General features: G+C 38.6%; 1 protein-coding gene across 1 annotated transcript in view; it reads right to left on the bottom strand.

The window, feature by feature from the left end:
• Positions 1-931: 931 nt before the first annotated feature.
• Positions 932-21,854, bottom strand: part of TSG101 (tumor susceptibility 101) — a 52,132-nt gene continuing 31,209 nt past the window's right edge. Inside the window, exons 8-10 of the mRNA XM_030560539.1 lie at positions 8,702-8,904; positions 3,830-4,069; positions 932-1,248 (exon numbers count right to left, since the gene is read on the bottom strand). Coding sequence (XP_030416399.1) covers positions 1,159-1,248; positions 3,830-4,069; positions 8,702-8,904 — 533 coding nt within the window. The 3' untranslated portion in view covers positions 932-1,158. The remainder of the gene's footprint in view (positions 1,249-3,829; positions 4,070-8,701; positions 8,905-21,854) is intronic.

Consider the following 21,854-nt stretch of genomic DNA (forward strand, 5'->3'; position numbering starts at 1 on the left):
ATGCCAGGTGCACCAAAGGGAGTGAAGCAACAGGCAATTATCAAGTAGCTCAGATCATCGGCATTAAAACTCCTCATGGAGGTGTCTTCAGAGTCAGACTCCAAGGATGAGGAAATTTCTCTTCATCAGACTCTCTTGGGAGACACAGATTGGTTTCTTTAGCCACTTACAAGAGGAAGGTTATTTCATTTAGCATAAAAACAGCAGGTTGCTTAGGGAAGTGAGTGCTGCTTGTTTTGGGCCCTTTACAGTATATGATCTCTGCACTTCATCTGAATGGGAAAAGGACAGGGAAAATTTGGTTTCCATGAAGGATTTGTTGAGGTAGCCCACACCAGCCCTAATCTAAGGAAACAAATGACCTCATCAAGTTGTTCAGACAAGGTAGTGGTAATTAGTCACCTGGGAAAGAACAGGATCCATTAGTATGGATTATAGAAAGCAATTTGCACCATAAACAATTTAAGGAAATAGATTGTTTCAAGCTTCCATGAGGTGATTCTGAGTAAAAGTGTTATGTACCTAAGCATAATTTTTGAAGTTAACATTCCCTATTTTGTCTGTTTTTACAAACTGCAAGACAGTGATATTTGATGTAATATCTAGATAGAATGGGGGGAAAAAAATCACCAGTTTTTGCTATGGTCACCTTGCAAGAAATCTCATTTCCTGGGTGACAAGATCTAGCACAGACAACAAGCCTTTACACTGGGCATCCTGCTCTTTAATTTATAATAAACTTAAAATGACAACAGCTACACTTAAAGCTATAAACTGTGTTTATTCTTCCTAGTTCTGGACACTGAAGAAAAGATGTTTCCAGGTCTCAGGAATGTATTATCAATATGAATGTTTGTTAGGGAAATAAAGTTGCACAAACTAGGAAGATGTATTGTTTACAAAGGAAGTATATAGTCTACACAAAAACATAGGAAGAAAAAAAAACTATGCAACAAGTTTTATTTCACATTAATCCATCAACACAAAAAAGATTACAAGGAATAGAAAGTGCATTAATAAAAGCTAGTCTTTACCAAAAAGAAAATATATTGATTCAAAATATCTTACACTTTTGAATGGTGTAATAACTTATTCTGGTCACCTACTGATTAAAAGAAAGAGTGACTGTTTCATAAGGAGCCCCACATCCCAGAGAGGTCAGTACAGATCACTGAGTCCAGCAGTCTTTCTTGCCTTCTGCATTAGCGCCCTCAGTTGGAATTGCTTGCGTGACAAAAGACGTACATGCTGGGGAAAGAGAAGATACAATTTAGTGTAGCCATCAACTTTATGGCCTTCATTACAAAGAGATTATCTGCAATCCAAAATTTTAACACTTTGGATAATCAGAGCCAAATGTGATTTTATTTTTGGAAATGAATATTTAGACTTTCAGGGCCACATTCTGATTTGAGTAAACACAGTAAGGCCCTCAAAATATGTCCCAAAGTAAAATACTTTCTGCAAACTGCAACACACAGTACACAGAACTTTCTTTGCTGGAAATAGCAATCAAATTCAATTAGGTATCATCCACTATGGTTTATTTTTAGTGAATTAAGTATCTGGTAAAAATGTATTCAGATTTATGGAGAGTATAACAAATTAAATTGAATTACTGTAGATTATCATTGTGCCTCCCATGAGACACAACAATACTTGTCTGAAGCTGGAGTGAAGACCACACTGGTGAATGCAACAGCCAAGCTGCTTAAGGACCAGATGTTAAGCCATTATCTGGTCTCTCCATCTATGGGATACTAAAGATGAATCCCAGATTTGAAGTCTCAGCCCAAACTGGAATGTCAGTGAACTTCTATTAGAAAAAGGAATTGATAGTATTTATTTCCTGATTGATTGCCTAGGAGCAGACTACTAAACTTTTGAGTCCCTTAGGCGTTGTATTTACAAAATATAAAAGGAGTGAGTATTAACTAAGATGGGCACACAACAACTAGCTTTAAAAGTTAAATAGTTTTATTGAATCAGTTTAATTTTAAGCATTTTTAATACTTTGTTTCAAAATCACAGGATTTATTCAGCTGCAAAATAAAGGTGAGGAATCTTTTTGCCCACTGCATGGCATTTTTTATCCTGATCCTTAATTAAACATTTAGCCTATCAACTTCCCTTTAAATGCTTTGACCTATAAGTGAAGTTAAGATAAGACTATGATCAGCAACTCCAAACCCTCTATTTTCCTTCCTGCACCCCAAGACAGTCATTAAGTGGATTGGCAAAATGTCTGGTTGCTCAGTTAACTGGTCAAAATCTGCTATATGTCTCCCATCTAATTTAGAAGCATTTCTTATGCACAGGGCCAAAAGATGTTTGAAATACTTGTGAATTATAATTCCAAAAAGTTTGGATCAATATTTCAATGCTGCCTGTTAGGTTATAAATGAAAACAGATTCATAGGGATGAGGCCTTTTTATTGCACTAGCCATTAAAAAATATCTATATTACCATTCCATGCCGGAGGTAAGTTTTTTAAAGTGTATCAGTGTGGTGTTAGCTACCTTTTTATGGAATGGAAAGCTGGTCAGATTTGTTACAATTCCTGTTTCTAAGTTGAGTGACGGCTTATAGGCATACCAAATGCAGAACACTACAATTTAGTGTGACTTTATACCACAGGAAAGCAGAGAGATACTGAAAAAGAGAAGTGACTTCAGTAAACTATTTCCTAGATTTAGGCCTCCCCAAGTATGCAACTGGCTCCACATAGGTGAACCCCTGAATCCTTCACAACTTCACCCCACCCTTCTTAACCTAGTAACTTACTGTGACATATATCACTTCTTTTGCTCTGCCAGAGTCCCAAGCCTTTAATGCCCACCTATCAGCTTCTCTTGTAAAAAGCCTCCAGGCTTTCTCCCACATGCACCTTGTCTTCCTACAAATCCCTCCCTTAAGACTCACCTGTGCTGTAATGCCTATAAAACCCAGCCTGATAACCACAGCTAAGCAGGTGACAAGCTGCAACTGTCCTCTTCCCCTTCTTTCCCTTTTCTATACCCCACCTATAAAAATAGATCACTGCCACATTGAGCTAATAAGCTGTGTCAAATCTTCACCATACTCATAAATAAATAAATCTATAGGCAGGCAGTGGTAATGAGCGGATTCTTTTATAGACGTGGCTTCTGGGTATCTCTTTGTCTATCCATACATATGGTTTGCTTGCGTCAGAATCAGACAGATAATCTCCAATAGCCAACTGAAGTCAATGCCTAAACCCGTGTTTTTCAGTCGGTCCTCTTTCCGTATCCGGCTATGTCTTGATCCAAAGCCACACAAGCATTTGAAACTCTGCTTGGAATAGAAAAATCCGATTTAAGGAAGAAAAAGATGAACACGGTGGAGCATGAGGCTATGGGTAGTGAGTTGGTGGTCCGTGTCCATTTCTGTATCCACACTACGACAAACTCTTAGCCATTTCAGCAAAGGCACCAAGTCTAGAATGAGGGTGGAGACTGAGTGAATAACTGCTCACCTTTACACTTAGTTTCTCCACAATCTGGGTGAAGGTGCATTGATAAAGCAAGGCGGGCACACTGGCACTGCCACTATTACACCTGACCTAGTAACACAAGACTTTAGTCTACAATGCTGTTAACTAGGGACTTTTCACAAGCACTGACATTCCTTTTATTAATTGACGTTCTCTTTTTTAAAAATGCAGACATTTTTAAACCTACTGGTTCCCCTTTGGCAAAAAACACCCAGCAACACAATCTCGGGACAGACACAGGAATTTTTAGTGCCAAAACGTTAGTCAAATACCTAATTTTCAATGCACATTAAAAAATGTCTTGAGAAACCTACCTTTAGAAAGACATCTAGGTCAATAACCCCACGTCTCAATGCTTCTCCCAAGTAAAAGATGGTGTCTTCAATGGCATTTTCCTCTGCATATAAGTTCAGAATCTGTTTGTAAAGTGGTGCTGTTGGAATGATAACTTCATCTATGTCATTATTTTCTGACTGATTTTCCATTTTCTCCAGTGCAGAACTAAGTTCTTCATCTTTCTTCTTCAGAAGATCAATGTTCTTATCGACTTCAGCCTAAAAATATATTTAAAATACTTGCTCTGTTAAATGACAGGTTTTAGAGTAGCAGTTGTGTTAGTCTGTATCCGCAAAAAGAACAGGAGTACTTGTGGCACCTCAGAGACTAACAAATTTATTTGAGCTACAGCTGTAGCCCACGAAAGTTTATGCTCAAATAAATTTGTTAGTCTCTAAGGTGGCACAAGTACTCGTGTTCAAGTACTCCTGTTCTTTTTGCTCTGTTAAAGTTCTGAGCTCCAGAGGACCTCTTAAATTTTACTTTGATACACATTTGAAGAACTCTAGTTACAAAGAAAACACTGAAAAATGCTCCTTCCTTTCTGTAATTTTGTCCTGCTTTCCTCACTTTTTCTTAGGTCCCTCTTAGTTAAAGAAGCAAAATCCCCACAAGTTTCAAAATAGGGATTACACATATATCTGGATAATATCTTGGGCATAAGATACTTTTGATCTTGTAAAGTTACCCCACAAAAATAGTTATCCCCTTCATTCAAGATAACCTACAGTTACGTTTTGCCAAGATCAGCCTATAATTGTCCAGCTTTAACAGGTCCAATTCTCCATTCTCCAGTGCAGCAAGGCTCTCTTGCAGATTCACTAGCTCTGGCTCAACAGAGACCCTGTGGAGGCAAGATGGCAAGCAGGGGCTGGGGAAGAGATGTAGTTCAGAAGACATGAGGGGATGAGCAAAAATGTGGGCGGCTAGAGGCATAATGAGATATTAGCAAGTATGATGACTAGTTTAACAGGGATGTGTGGGCATGAGGGATGGAAGAGGCTTTTTGTTGTGAGGGGTAGGGGCCGTTGGCTTGAGGGTCTAGGGCTATGCAGGGAGACTGAGGTAGGGATGGAGTCCAGTGCCTCTATGCCATGACACTGGAGACTGAAATGCTCCCCAGTGCTGTTGCCACAGTGCACCAAAGAGCTGAGACAGTGGCAAGGACTGGGAACTGACTGTTTTTATGCTGAGGTACTGGCACATGAATGGCTCCTTCTGCTGTTACTGCCGCCACAGCTTCCTGGTATACCAAAACAGCAGTACCAGGAGGAGCCTCTGATGTGCACAAGTCTCAACGCAGAGGTTCTGGGCCCCATTCCCCACTAGACTACTCTAATCCCCTCCCCTCCTGAAACTCCTGTTTAATCTCCCCGTGCACCATGGACAAGCACCACAGGTAGCTGAAGGAAGGTGAGCAGCCACACAAAGTGAGGGCATAGTGTGAGTGAGGTTAAGAGCATAGGAACAGCCATACTGGGTCAGACCAATAGTCCATTTAGCCCAGTATCCTGTCTTTTGACAGTGGCCAATGCCTGGTGCTTCAGAAGGAATGAACTGCAGAGGCAATTGTCTAGTGATCCATCCCCCGCTGTCCACCCACAGCTTCTGGAAGTCAAAGACTAGGCGCACACAGAGCGTATGGTTGCATTTCTGACCATCTTGGTGAATGGCCATTGATGGACCTATCCTTCATGAACTTATCAAATTCTTCTTTGACCCCACTTATACTTTTGGCCTTCACAACATCGCTGGCAATGAGTTCTACAGCTGACTGCGCGTTATGTGAAGAAATACTTCCTTTGGTTTGTTTTAAACTTGCTGCCTATTCATTTCATTGGGTGGCCCCTGCTTCTCGTGTTATGTGAAGTAAATAACACTTCCTTATTCACTTTCTTCACACCATTCATGATTTTATAGACTCCTCTTAGTTGTCACTTTTCCAAGCAGCGAAGTCCCAGTCTTTTTAACCTTTCCTCACATAGAGGCTGTTCCATACTCCTAATCATTTTTGTTACCCATCTCTGTACCTTTCCAATTCTAATGTATCTTTTTTGAGATGGGACAACCAGAACTGTATGCGGTATTCCAGGTGTGGATGTACCACGGATTTTTATAATGGCATTATGATATTTTTCTATCTTTTCTATCCCTTTCCTAATAGTTCTTAACATTGTTAGCTTTTTTGACTGCTGCCACACATTGAGTGGATGTTTTCAGAGATCCATAATGACTTCATGAGCTCTTTCTTGAGCCATAACAGCTAACTTAGATTCCATCCTTTTGTATGTATAGTTGGGATTATATGTTCCAATGTATATTACTTTGCATTTAACAACACTGATCGTGATCTGCCATTTTATTGCCCAGTCACCCAGTTTTGTGAAATCCCTTTGTAACTCTTCACAGTCTGCTTTGGACTTAACTATCTAGAAAAATTTTGTATCGTCTAAAATTTTGACACCTCACTGTGTACCCCTTTTTCCATATCATTTATGTTGGGGAAGAGAGAGGACACAGGATCAGAGAGATGGAGGGAAGAAAGGAATTCCACTGTAACCATTTATTGGTCATCAGAAACGTGATGTGCATGGGATGGGGAGCAAGGTAAAAAGTGGGATGGCGGAAGGAGGCCTGGAGTGGGAAAGGTAAAGGGGAGAGAAGATGAACTCTGAAGAACCACCTAGCATTTGTCCATTTTAGGTTAATGATGAATTCATTTAATACAACAGCCTGACATATAATCAATCAATCAGTTTTAATATAAACTGTTATTTCTAACATAACATTTTGAGAAGTTTCCAAAAATATTACCAAATCTTATTTATGAACCAGGAAGAACTAGATTAACTGCCGTATATACTCGTTCATTAGCTCATTCGTTTATAAGCTGAACCCTCAAGACTGTTAAAAAACAGCAAAAACTGTATGACTCTTTCATAAGCCGATCCTATATTTCAGAGGTTGGAAAACTTTGGCTCTGGCCCATCAAGGTAAGCTACTGGTGGGTCGGGAAGTTTTGTTTACTTGAAGCATCTGCAGGCACGGAGCCCCTCAGCTCCTAGTGTCCATAGTTTGCCGTTCCCAGATAATGGGAGCTGTGGGAAGTGGCGGACTATTTGTGACAGTTCAAATGCATATTCCTTTTGATATTTTATAATAAAACTTTGGAAAGATTCGATTTTTAATTCCAGATCTCTAGGAAGCTTTTGTGCTATCTTTGTTTGCTGATGAAGACAGAGACCATCACGGTTCATGAAGTAAGTACAGCAACCCGCTGACGCAACAAACGCTGACACCTTTACTGACTTGTATTTGTCGTCTTTTGACATTTGCAGAGCACGCAGACCAATTCCAGTTCTAGTGACAATGTACCCATTTTGTAGACATTCAACAACCCAATTATTGAGATCTTTCTCTAGCTCAGGAAATGAAACACACCTCATTGGACATTTTTTCTTGTTTCATGGCATGTCTTCTAGTGTTTTATTTTTTCACCATTCTCTTACTTGCTTCTCATTGATACAGAATTCACGAGCAGTGGCGCAATTGTTGTTTGCTTCCGTATATTCAACAACTTTAAGTTTGAACGCTGCATGATAAGACAACCTTTTTTTTTAATTTTACCATTGTTCATTTTAAATACTAGTATGAAAATAGATTATTATTACTGTAGTTATAGATTTTGTAGGACTTTATATAGGAATGTCACCTGCTTTATCACTGTCAAATTATTATTGTTCTTTGTTTATTTCAAAGAAGCCCTGTAAATTGGCATGTCTGTAGGGATAAACAGGCTATTTCAATTTTACTAGAGATTCCATCGATTCTGCACGTTATATTTTCATATTGGCTTGAGACTTATGAGGGCCACTTCAAGCCAATCTAGTCCACTAAACAAAGCCTTTGCAACTTTAAAAGGCTGCAGTATTGACATCAATAAACGGGTCGGCAAACTTTGGCTCCCGGCCTGTCAGGGTAAGCCACTGGTGGGACGTTTTGTTTACCTGGAGCGTTTGCAGGCCTGGAGCCCCTCAGCTCCTTGTGGCTGCAGTTCGCTGTTCCCAGCCAAATGACGCCACTTCCCACAGCTTCCATTTGGCTGGGAACAGTGAACCATGGCCACAGGGAGCGGAGGGGCTTCAGGCCTGCAGACAATTCAGGTAAACAAAGCGACAATGTATTAGATATTCAAGTCAATGATTCCATAGAGTTTAAAATCATCAAATTTTGGTGTAGACCTGTTTATAAGCCGACTCCTGCTCTTTGATGTGTCACTTTTTTACCAAAAATATTGGGCTTATGACCGAGTATATACGGTAAATTTTTATTTTTTTGTCATGTCATACACCTGCCAGTTTAGTTGACATAGCTGCAATAATAATAATGTCTTGTGTAGCACCTGCTTATTGAAAACGCTAACTAACTAATCTTCACATTCTCTTTGTAAAGATGGGTAAGGTAAAGCAGAGAGGCTAAGGTGACTTGTACAAGACCACGTGAGTCAGTGGTAGTACCAGGATATAGTAAAAATTGTCTCCATTACTGTTCAGAAGTTGGAGGCAGAAAGTTAAACACATCCCTACATCAGCATCATCTTCAGGAATACACATCCTTCAACAAAATGTATTACAGTTTCCCTAGGGCTAAATAAAATAATAAAGTGGATATTCTGGACACTGAGTTGACTAGTCTTAACTCCATTTCTACCTAAAAAAAGGTGACATTTTAAAACTGACATACTAGAAGCCTGGAAACATCCACTATACTCAAAACAGACTGTACACATATATGATTCAGTTCACTATTGGAAATCAAGACATACGGCACTGATTTCTCAATCAGCTTACCACTTCCTGGTCTAAGCGAGTTACCATCTCTTCCAGCTTTTGGTGACCTTTTTTCAGGTCCTCTTCTGTCCGCTTCAAGGCATTGAGCTCAGCTTGTGCACGATCCATTTCCTCTTTCATCCGCCATCTCAGTTTATCACTCACAGCTGAAATGAGAGAAGCTCGAATGGTATCCTCGCTGATGGTACCATCTCTGCTGGGACCTGCAGAACAAAATTCACAGGCACAAAATTATCTCTCACTCTTTTGGACAGCTTTGTTACAGGGCCATTTGATAGAAAGTGATTAAACTCCTGCACCTTGTTTAAGAAAGTAAGATATGAACATAAAATGAATTTTTCCATGTCAGTTAATTTTCAGAAGCAATGCAGAGGCCACAATGAAATGTAGAAAACCATGTAGGAATTAAATTTAAAGGTGTATCCATGCACTCAGCTCACATTAAAATCTAACCGTGCTTTCAATCCTAATTTTAAAAAGGGGCTGCCCATCTCATCACCAGTAAGTGCAGCTGAGACCCACAAACAGTTAGTTTCAGTCTCTAACAGAAGGCTGAATTTATGGCAAACTCTGAAGGAGCTTAGTATAAAAGATAACATTCAAATATGTAACTATTATGACTGTCTAACAGCTGGCCTATTAATGTGAATTGGTCTTCAGATATTCTGTAGTTTGAAACTTTCTATCAACAAGGATGGAAAAACCTAGTAAACAGCCAGAAGTAAATGGATACACCCCACGTGATATTTTAAACTTAATTATGAACAACACAGCAGACTGCTTTTCTATTAGAATAGACCCTTTGATTGGTGCTTTCAACATTAAAATAAGGAGGAAAGAATGAATGAGCAATAACAGAATCACATCCAAGACAAATGTTGGTTTATTTTTGATACCTTAAGTTATACACAGATCATTTCTTCAAACCTTCACGATTCTGTATCAGTACTTTTAAATTTCCTATATCTGCTTACATAGTAGATTCTCATCTCATTCAAATATAAATCCAAACATAACATTTCATTTATGCACAAAAATGTTCCCAATTGAAAGTCTTTCCTTATACGTAGGTAAAAAGCAGTCCTTAAAACATTACAGTCACAAACTCCCAAAGTGCTTTCTAATCTGCAGTGTCCCCCATTGTCTTCATGCAGATTAGACGGTCTTGCACATGTCCTTTTGATTTAATATGGAATCTTTATACATACACATTCTCACACTTGATTTAACTGAAACATTATTTCCATTAAAACTACTAAAAATGTTTTCATAAATATTTACATGCCTTTAGCACCAGTTATTCATGTCACAGTAACATCAAAACCAACAAAAATTAGTAATAGTACTTTAGTATGAAAATTGTATTTTACCTTAAACATCAACTCAAAGTGCCCCATAGCTTTCATATGCAGCCATCCATCCTTTTTCTTTCTCCCTTGATCTTTAAAATTAAAACTCTTCTTTCTGAATTACAATCTTTTCCAGGTTACTAGTCTTTTTTTCTTTAAGATGATCTGTGTATGATTAACCTATTTGGGTGACAGTGAGCATCCATAAAAGACATCATGACATTGGTGTGATTGGTCCATTCCCAAATTCAGCTGTTTTTATAATCTCCGGTCCACTGAACAACAAAGTAAACTCTTGTAAATTTCTGTCTATTCTTCCTAAAGTCTCTTGGCTGCTTTGTTCTATCGGTTGCTGTTTTATTCACTGGTTAGGGTATCCAGTTCCACAAGCCCCTTTGGAACACAGTCTCTGGTCCCAGTCTCTCCTTCCAGTTTCCTCAGATTTCACTTTCTGGTTTCGTCATCTCTTGTGAGGACATGACTATTTATTTTCTCTAGTGATGTATTCATTTTTCAGGAGTTTTGCATCCCACCTTCCACATTTCTTTACTTGTTCTAGTGGCTAAATCTGACTGAAGGCAGGTGTACACAAGCTTCTTTACTTCAAAACTAGATGGTCAGGTACTGATTCATTCTCTTTCCTCCAGATGATGGAAAAGTCCAGTATCGCTCTTCGACTTGTTGGAATTTGCTGTTCACTACTGCAGCCAGTTTGACAAAGTTAAAATTAACAGTCCAACATAACATTCACCATGTTCACAGCTCCTCTCCCAAGAGTCTCGCCTCTTCTCTCTAAAAACGTACAGCTGAGCACATGTAAGGAAGACTGGGTAACTACCAACCAGAGTATTTCCTCTCCATAATGAGCTACATGTCAGTTAATACTCTTTGATCGATTCTTAACACGCACAGGCATATACACACTCGTCACAAAAGTCTGCACAGCACTGAGTTTTAAAAGTTTTCACAATTCATTTTGTTGATCACAAGTATATATCTGAACAAAACTTCCCAAACATTGGCTATATTTAGTTTTTCAAAATATCTTAAAAGAAAGCTCTTGAAAATGAAAAAAACTTAATAAAGCAATAATGATTGAGAGAGTATGTTTCTTTGGGATTACCGATCAGTTGGGATATATGCTGAGAAACACTTTGACCTCTAAAATCAATGGGTTAATCTCCAGGAAATGCCCTGCATTCACATCACTACTGTTATTTTATTAGTATTCTTTTCATTAACAATGTTTGTAAACTTAAGCACAAACATATTATAAAAGAGAAAAGCATAACTATATACAATTGTTTGGATCTGAATATAGTCCAAGATAAAAGTTTGTATGTTGCTCCTTTATATTCACCCCAAGCAAAAAGATCAAAACTAGTTTAAGTAAATTCTAGAAAGCTACAAAGGGATAGTGAGAGTCAAAACAACAACAAGCAGGAACAAGATCCATAGTGTATGGGATATAAAACAAGTAGTAGCCTTTCATAAACTATTAAGTTACTCAGACATACAGAAGAAGAGGTACAATAAATGTGAATATATAGCCTGAAGTTTATACAGCAGTCATTCAAAAGTTGCTATAATTGGAAAAGGATGAAAACAACTGGGCCTGGGATGTTACCTTTCTAACTGCAGGCAACAAATGTAAGATATTACATTAATGCTAGGACCTGGGATTAGACTATCGTTTTTTGTTATTACTGAATGCCATTTGTGTGTGGGGGAGGGGAATCGTCCAAGATTTCCTTTACACCCTACAGACATGTTGAGCATATGATGTACGTACGTGCATTGTGTAACTGCCTTTCCAGATAATTACTGCTTATATGTGTTCCAAATTGTAGCAAAGCTTCCAGTCATCTTAATTAAAAATACAGTTGATTAAAAAAGCCTGTGTTAATTCAGGATTTTGTTATTTAATAATCTTATGGAAGGACTGTTGCTCAGTCACAAGACAAAAATCATTTTCCAACTGCAGAAGACTGTACAAAAATGTGAAATGTAAAACATCAGTAGATCTTAGATAAATGTATTTGCAAAAATCAAACCCAAAAAACCTCTAAACTGAAAAACAACATATCATGAAGCACAACTGTACTTTTTATAGTTTCCTCTCATTTAAGTAACAACGAGATGCTGACTGGTTATTCTGTGTATTTGCAAACAAACATATATGTGAACGAACCTAGAAACAGGGCATTTGCTGACGACTAATTACTAGATGGGGTTAATAGCCTAAAGTTTTCTCTCTGGTCCTACTCTTCCCAGCTGATTTCATGATTATTACCATTGTTCAGCTAAAAATGTGTGTGTGGGGGGGAAGCCTTATGTCATAGAGGATGCATTTTTAGCTACAACTCTCCTTTGAAAAGCAGCAGTTCTTACCGTAATTAACTGTTGTAGATCAGGAGTAATGTTAATCTTATATTTCAGTAGACTAAGAATATGTAGCAGTGTTATAATATGAAGTAACCATTCAGGGTCACACTAGGTATCTAATATTAGGTATTTACTTATAATAAAATTACTTAATATCTAGGAAAAGTTTCAGAATATTTTCTCCTGGCTAAATTATTTTATTTGGCTTTAGCAGATAATCACTTTTGCTTTATACACACATTTAGAGAGATAAAGTCAGACAACTGTAAGAAGAATCTGTATAAGTTAATTATACAATTAGCTTCTATTGTAATTCAGTTAAACTGGCCTAACTAGTCTGGGAAAACAAAAGAATATGGCTAGCTGCAGCTTGATTGCAGTTACTCTAATTCATAGGTTTCACCTGATACATATAATGTAAGAAACACTGATAGACTCCTACAGATTACTGGGTAACTACACTCAATTAGATCCAAAACCAATTTCCATATACTTTGCAAAAAGGTTAGATGATATTTCGAAAAAGATATTTTCCTTTGTAGCAAACTGGTAAGTGCTATGTAATAATCATGATAATTAAACAATATCAAATCAGATTACCACAGTAAAGTGGTTACTAGCTACACCTCTACCCCAATATAATGCTGTCCTCAGGAAATTACGACGTTATTTATAGGTGAAACCGTGTTATATCAAACTTGCTTTGATCCGCCGGAGCACTCGGCCCTGCCCCACCCCCAGCACTGCTGTACCGCATTATATCCAAATTCGTGTTATATTAGGTAGCGTTATATTGTGGCAGATGTATACGTGTGACCTGTAATTTATAGTTACTAAGCAAATACTATTTTCACATGGGATTCAATACTAGCAAGTGTGATATAAAAACTGTGATCATGTAAATCAACTCTCTGCCAAGATTTTCTTAGTCACTTTCTTTGATTGTAACATTAAATGCATTAGCCGTTTGGTGGATTAATAGAATTTTTTCTGCAGATCACATTTTCAGAGTGAGTAGCTATATGTCCTCTGCTAGACTAATTAATGTATGTATTTTAAAAAAAAAGTGAAACTTTTCAATTTGTTGCAGCAAAGTGTTGTATGTCTACAATGCAGGAAACTTCAGTCTCTCCAATTTCATGTTGATATTCCTGCACTAAAAAAGTAATCATTCCAGTCTCCAGTATAAATAATCTATTAAAGAATAATACACAACTTTGCAATCTCTCTTATGCTTCTGGTTTACATGTAATTACTTTGAGATATACTAAACCTCAACTGCAGCAACAGGAATCACTGTAGTAACCTGCGTGGCCGGACTCTGCAACCTTTATATGGCTGAACTTTGTACAGTTTTGAAGTCCTGTCACTGCAGGGGAAACTTCAGAAAAGAGAGAATACCCAAGGAAGCCATTTACATAGGGATAAAGGCAAGTTGTTGAAATACAGAAGTTGTCAAAACATCATGCATATCATCCTTTCAGTGTATAGCCAAACCAAATTTTCTCAAAATCACACAAATCACAAAGCAGAAAGAATTTTGTGAATTAGGCTAACTCCCTCAAGAGTCACATACCTCTAAAGACTAAAACTGATAATATGTTTGGAAAGAAAGGTACATCTTCAAGATCACTTCCTTTACTTTATCACTATGGGCCTTTTGACTGATGACTGTATATCCTTTCAGATTCAGTCAAGGGATTCCCTAATCAGCTGAAATTCATCTCAGGGTAGCAGTGCAAGGCACATACCTTTCCCTCCTCAGCATTCCCTGCCCCTGTTAGCCAAAGTGAGCCAGTAACTAAGACCTAAAATGAAGCCTACTTTTCCAACACAGTGGTCCAGAGGGAAAACACTGTTTTAAACGCATAAACTATTAAAAAAAAAACAAAAAAAAACCAATTAAATCTAGAGTAAATCAAAATAAGAAAAATGTTAGTGATTTTAATTTGTGGTTAGTGCATATCAAGTTACATCAAAGAACTTACTGGATTAGCCAACCGTAAAATAATTATTAAATAATTAAGTAAAAGATGAATAGACTGCAAAAATTTCCATATCAAAATGCATCAGAAAATTTCTTCCTAATTAAGTGTGCAACACTTTCAATTCCGAACACTTTGTTGTACAGTAACTACCCCAATCAATATTTCCTTACAGACATTTATTTTTAAAGGCAGAAATGAAGAGAACATGAGTTCTGACAGAGCCTAAGATTGCTGACCTTGAAGGCACACAGCAAAGCCCATCTCCAGTTTCAAGCTTTTGCCTAAGGATAGGGTGGATACATCTGTGGTAGTTTCTTTGAATTCTGATCTATTTTGCACAAATAGTAATTTTTTTAAATTAAACAAGTGATTGTAGTCATGTAATTAAATATATCTTGTGAATCAAAACATAAAAAGTGTAACAGAGGCAGGATTGGGACAACAAAGAATGGCTGAACTGAAAGGAAAGGAACTAACCCACCATAACATTTCCAGGTGTTTGAGGAAGAACTGAAGTCCAGGATCCTGGACCTATACTGGCAGCACAAAACAGACACAACGCCATCTAAACTGATTGGTGAAGGATTCTTCCAACATCCCCCGCTGACATGGAGTTACGGGGGAGTGTCCAGTGCCACATATCTCCAGCCCCTGCTGCAGTAGGTGTGGGTCAGGGAAAAGCGGGAGCGGCCAGGGTATATCTATGCCCCAGAGATCCCCAGCTGCCAGAATAACTGATTAGGGTCACAAGCAGCTGAGCATAAATTAGAGCAGTCTTAAGGGTGCTCTAATGTATAACAGGGAATAGCCTGGTCCTTGACTGACCTCAGGTTCAGAGGAATTGTAAAGATGACATAAAACCAACTTTCTCTATCCCCAAGCTGTAACGATGGCTAAGTGCATCCTCTTGATTAACACGTTAAATTAATCAAAACATTCCAAACAAAGTTTTACAAGCAACTAAATGGCTCTCTCGCATACCAGTTTCTAATCTTGACTATTTCTCAGAAGCCTTACCCTCCCATACAAAAACAGCCAATTCTTCCAATCAAGAACGCCATTATACTCCATGCAAATCAGCACTCAGACTGTGTGCAAAAGGAGTACCATAAAATTATCTGATCTCCTTCATGAGCAAATCTTGTCTCTAAATAATCAGTCTTTGAACTAGTACTTTGTGCTGAACCTTTTAAAATCAGAACTCTTGAGCCTTTATTTCATTTGTCAGCATCTTAGACGTAACAAAATCCTCAAGATAGTGCACATCTTTGTTGCGTCACAGAATGGATCTTTTTCTGAACATATTGTGTGTTCAGACATTTCTTTTTAAAATAGTTCGATTTTTATAGCATGGTTTTACTTGAAACTGTTTTGGCTATCTCTCTGCAATAGCATATGACAGTACCAGAAGAAAGTTTAAAAGCAGAAAATAAACCCACACAATTACAAGCTAATAGTTAATGGGCCAATACCTCAAGCAAATACTTCCGCTGTCAGCCATGTACTACAGAGAACACAAGAACAGGAAAGATTGCCCAGATGCAAGATCAAACCTAATCTGAGATTTTGAACTCTTGATTTCAGAGCATCAGAAAATACTCTAAAATGGGTATATCCAGATATTATTTACATCAGCAATCTAATATATTTTTCACATCGAGTTTTGCAGTGTTAACTCCAAAGAAGAAGAGACCTGGGTTTAGACCAGCATTGATCTCTACAGCTTCTGTGTCTTAAAGTTATTGATTAATATCCGGAATGTTGTAGGTAAAGACAATGGCACAAGTAATGGGCCAAGAAGACTTACTCTGCACCACACTGACTATACTTTGGCCAAGAACTCAGTGTATCGCTACCTTTTTTTATGCACAAGAGTTTTATAAGAGAATAACTGTAAAAGGAGGTCCTCTTCTGGGATGCATGTATTATTTAAACTTTTGGAAAAGGTTAAGACTGAGCTGCTACATCTGAAAATAATAAGCATCTACTCTAAAAATGATATGAACTATTAAAATTTAAGCCAACAGAAGCTGGAAGGCTTAACAGTGTATGTATTAACTATGCTTTAAATCAGGTATGTGCATCTTTGTGCCTGTGTTAGCTAGCTTCATTTAGTTTATGACACTACATCTTCCATAACTGTACTCTAGCACACTTACTTTGAACTTCCTGGTTTTTCTAGTAATTTTGGCTTTAAAACAGCATTCTTTTTACAAGTACTCTGACGTTACGGATCAGTAAATTTCTGGCTAGTAAATCAAGCTTAACTATATTATTAGTATTGGAAATTGTTTGTTTTTAGAATGTTTTCCGAGAGATGCTCAATGAAAGTCTACATGGAATTTAGGAGCTCTTCATTAGTCTGTGTTGGGCTTAGAAACTATACATTAGGCCTGTGCTGTCTGTCCCCCATTCTGCTGCTATCCATGCTCCCACAGATTTTAGAAGCTATAAACCAAAGCCCCTGGCTCTCCCCTCATCCTTTTCTCTCTTCTGCTCCCAACACAGAATGGCTCCTCCCAGCCAGTTATTTCAAAGCCTGAAGTCACCCAACTGAAACAAGGATAACTGAAAAAACCCAATGCAAACCTATATCATCAACTCACCAAACTCTGCTAAATGAGTCAAAGGTACACAGACTCATCCAGGTCAACAGAATAAAGATGAATCACGTATCTTTAAGCCAAGTACTTTTTAGTTACAACAAGCAATAAAAGAGAGAGTGTAGAAAACTTTTCAAGAAGTAAAAATTTAATTTTTAGAACTCTCTTCCCTTCAATGAATCACCTTATTTACCCCATAAATACTAGAAAAACGTATGGCATATCATGATGTGTTTTACAATCACACACATTCAAAAGTGGTTTAAAACTACTGAAAAAACATTCCTTAAAAATGTTATCATCAGTATTTCTGATCATTAATTTTTCATGATAAAAAAATTATAACAGAGCAGTGACAGATTTTACATTTTCCAACAAGCAGTAATGGACTCATTTAGCATGTGCTGCATGTTAATTGTTCTATGCAGGATATGTGGCACAAAGTTTTAAACCTAATGGCACCTATTCAGAGCCAGTAGGTAATACTGTTTTATTTTATATATAAAGTTTATACAGGCTTCTTGTACAATTCATCTATTAATAGACTAAATACTCCTAGTGTAGAAGCTGATAGATTATTAAAAAGATTATCTTGCCTGGTTCATAAAAACATATATACATCATCAATTTAGGTGTCATTTCTACCTCATGCCACTCAGGCACTTTACTGGTCCATAAAGACATCTACGATATTTTGTTAAAAGTTGTAAACACCTATCACATGTGGCAATGAAAGTATGTGAAACGGAACATAAACCAAAAGGAATTTCTCAAGGAGGTTTAAACATTATTAGCCCTGTAAAGGTTCCTAAAGGAACAGAAGAGTATACTCACTACCAGACAACTGTAATTATGAGAAGTGAATTGTAGCCACCCAGACACTCATATCATGAACGTGAGAGTTCACAAGATTCTAGTCACTTCTTTTATATACAACATACATTTATAAAGCAAAACCAAAGTAAACGATCAATACTAGCTGTTTTCTGAAAGTCCTTTATTTAGGACACTTTTGTACAAGACATTTTAATAATAAACTAGGAGGGAACTATCAGGGAAGACATCTTAATCTTAAAAATGGAAATTTAGATGACAAAAAAATGTTAATGAAACACAGGAAATGGTGGATTTCTACTAACTCCTTGCACATGTAAGGTTTCATATTGAAACAATCTCAATGTGACTCCTTACAGAGCATGAACCTTTAGCATTTTCTGTCACTTCTATAATTAGCCCATCTTTGGGAAGATTTTATGGCACAAAGCAATTAATCCCTGGGAGCACTCAGATACTTAACCTTTACTATGCAGAGTCTGGTTTCACAAGTGACCTTACAGCAACTTCAGACCCGTAATAGAATCAGAAGGATAATGAATGGGATAAGACTGAAAAAAAACCTACTTTGAAGAAATGGAGATTAAGCTCACTAATCAAAAAGCCTATTTAAATGTCATGGTATAACAAATAAAATGATGTACACTTGATTCCTAATGACATACTTTATGTTATGCTTATAAGTGTGACCTAACAGGATATTGTAAGTCTTTCATCTCTACAAGCCGCAACACTGTAGCAGCAAGAAACAAAAATTCTTTATGCAAAAAATTAAGATCCGCAGTTCCTTCCTAAAAATGACTTGGGCCTATTTACTTGAGAGACCACCTCTGTTCCCCTGCCATTTGGCACAACTGTCCCCACCAGCCTGTGAGAATATGCTGAGTTAAGTGTTGCTTTGGATGATATCCCAGCCAAGAGGGGGGAAACGTTTAGCAGGGAGGAGCAGACTACACTCCCTGCCCTGGCAGCTGTGTTCCAAACCCTCCTTAGAGAAGGTGAGGGCCAGGAGAGGCTCTAGCTTTTTTGCTGCCCCAAGCAAGGCAGGCTGGAGGTCCCCGGTCCTGCGGATTCAGCAGCTTGCCTGCAGGAGGTCCGCCAGTCCCGCATACCCGCCGCCGAATTGCTGTCAAATCTGTGGAGCTCCCACAGGCAAGCCGCCGAAGGCAGCCTGACTGCTGCCCTCGTAGGGACTGGCAGGGCACCCCCTGCAGCTTGCCGCCCCAGGCACGGGCTTGGAGTGCTGGTGCCACCGCTGGTGAGGGCTGCAGTGGCCAGTCCCAGTGCTGAAAGCCCTGTTATCTGAGGAATGCAGGGAGACATTTCTGTGGAATAAGCAACTCCTTTACAAGGAATGGTTTTCCCCAGGAGAGACAGAGACTTGGAGTATCAAAAGACAGTTAGTGGTGTCCAAGAAATATCATCTTAAGATCTTAAACTTCTCCGAAGATATCCCTTTTTCAGGGCATCTGAAGATCCAGCATACAAAAGACAGGCTGTTGCATAATTTTTACTGCTCTGGAGTTTGAGGCATTCAAAAAATACTCAAAATATGTGATTCTTACCAGAAGGTGGAAAAAGCTCAAGAACAGTAAAGCAGCCAAGAGGTCACTACCTAGAGTAGAGGAACCTTTTTTGAAGCTGACCATGAATATTGTGGGACTTTGTAGTAAGGAGACCCAGACTGGAAAGAAATTCATACTAGGGGTGTTAGCAGGTAGCATAATCTATCCTGCAGGACTGCAGCTCTGTCTTCCATAGAGGCAGAAACAGATGCTGATGCTCTTTTGCCAATTTTCAGCAAGGTGGGCTCCCCCTACCACAAGTTCCTCAGGGATTCTTATTCACATTAACCCTTCATCAGGGCTTATGGGAGAAACATGGGGTCAGACACTTGTGGACCTCTGCACATCACCCTCAAGCCAAAGGACTGGTGGAAAGATTTAATGACACTTAAAATAATGCTGGAAATGGTTGTAGATCAGCAGTCACATGATCAGGACAAGTGTCTACTGTCTTTGCTATTTGCCTATAGAGAAATTCACTAAGAATCCGGTTTTCCCCTTTTGCACTGCTCTTTGGAAGGAGGGTGTGGCACCCTAGAATCGAGCGAGGGCTTAAGACCTTTCCTGAGGGGGAAGTTTAGGAAAAGGTTCACAGAACTCCTGGATTTTGCTTAGGATAATCTATTAAAAGCCTAAGAGAGAAAGAGAGACTGTCTGGTATGAGCACATGGCACAGGCGAGGTCACAAGGAATAGGGAACAAAGTTATGGCACTCATTCCAATGTGGCAGAATAGACTCCAAGCTGCCTGGGAGGGGCCCTTTAAAATCATCAAGCAGCTCTGTGAGATAAATCACATTGTCAAGCTGGTCTAAGGCAGGATGCATGCAAGTGATCTGACTGCTCAAAAAATCCTACTCTCTCATTAAATGGTGGTGCATATACAGCTACTAGTAGCCAATGTTAAATAGTTGTCAGTTCATGCATAACCAAACCTGCAGTAATCAATCTAGCACAACATTATTCCCATCTCTACTGGCATGAAACAGGCAGATTAACTGTGGATCTACTCAAACAACTGTAGTGGAACTGGCAGACCACTATAATACAGATACTGTATAGAGAGTCTGAAAACACAGCCTTAAAATGAAGCACTTTCTCAGCCATAACTATAATGCAGTTAGTACACTGCAATGAAGAGCAAAAATCAAGTGTGATTACTTCGAAGAGCAATGTGAACTAAACTTTTGAACCATGCCAAAAAACATTATAAAAGATGGAGGGGAGGGCTCAAGGGACCTTTCCTCCCATGGCAAGTCTTGCACAAGTGTCAGGGCAATCTCAGTCCCATGCTTGGGGAAGCTAAGGGATTGTTGCTTCCCTGCACCCTGGAGGGTGCTTATCGCTCCAGAGGATGTGCAAGTCAATGCAACACCCCCTCTTTGCCATGTACTCCAATGGTGAACTTCCCCTTCCTCTCATGTATGCTTATCCCCATGTAGAAAACACATTGTTCCATTGGGGTGGGCGATGTGGGCCACAGGCTGGGAGAGGAAAATTGGTCACACCATCCTACGGGATAGTGCAGCCTCTGCACTCCTCCCTCTCTGTACCAAGAAGAAACTGTGCATGCACAAGGCACAATCCCTTTCTGAGCTCTCCCTAGGATGGGGCAGCAATGCACTGTCCTGTCTCCTATTAGGGTTTGCGGCTAAATGCCAGAATCTAACTAGAAGGATGCTGTTATGAAGAAACTATTTGATCACCCTTGGATACGAACATCTCCGAAGCAACAAAGGATAATGTAAATCAAATACAAAAATTGCAAATTCATGTTCAGCATGTACGTCAGCAAATTTCCAATAACTATCTTCTATCCCCAGATCAGCTTCAAGTGTACACATTTACGAAAAGAATATATCAGCAAACAGGCCTATTGAGACAACTACATATCTTCATTAACATGAACAGAAAACTCAGACCATGTATTTTTGATAAAACCAATGAAAATAAGAAAAGATGCAAAAGAAACTAAGCCCAGCAATCAATACATTAGCATCATCTTTTGAAATATTGTCTCCCTTGACTAGATAAAAAGGTTACTTACCTACAGACCAGAACAAGAACTCCAACGGAATTCTGCAAACTAAGAGAGATCCTGCAGAAGTTTACATGCACAGTGTGCATACAAGCACTGTCAGGCAAAACTGAGCAAAAACACCCGACAAGACAATGGTTTCTGCAAACCAATCTCAGTAATTCCATGAATACCACCAAATGGAGAGAATACGAAAGAGAAGAAATCCTGACAACATATATTCACCACTGCTATCGCGTAACAGTAAACAACAAAATTTACAATTAATGCTATGCACCTTACTATATTTTGACCGAAGGTTGAAATATATAAACGAACAGATACTCAACCGCAGTGATTACTAAATACCAACTGACTGCCTTAACAAAAACTATAGCAACAAAGTCATTCAG

The sequence above is a fragment of the Gopherus evgoodei genome, chromosome 4 (genome assembly GCF_007399415.2).
Source record: "Gopherus evgoodei ecotype Sinaloan lineage chromosome 4, rGopEvg1_v1.p, whole genome shotgun sequence".
NCBI lineage: Eukaryota > Metazoa > Chordata > Testudines > Testudinidae > Gopherus > Gopherus evgoodei.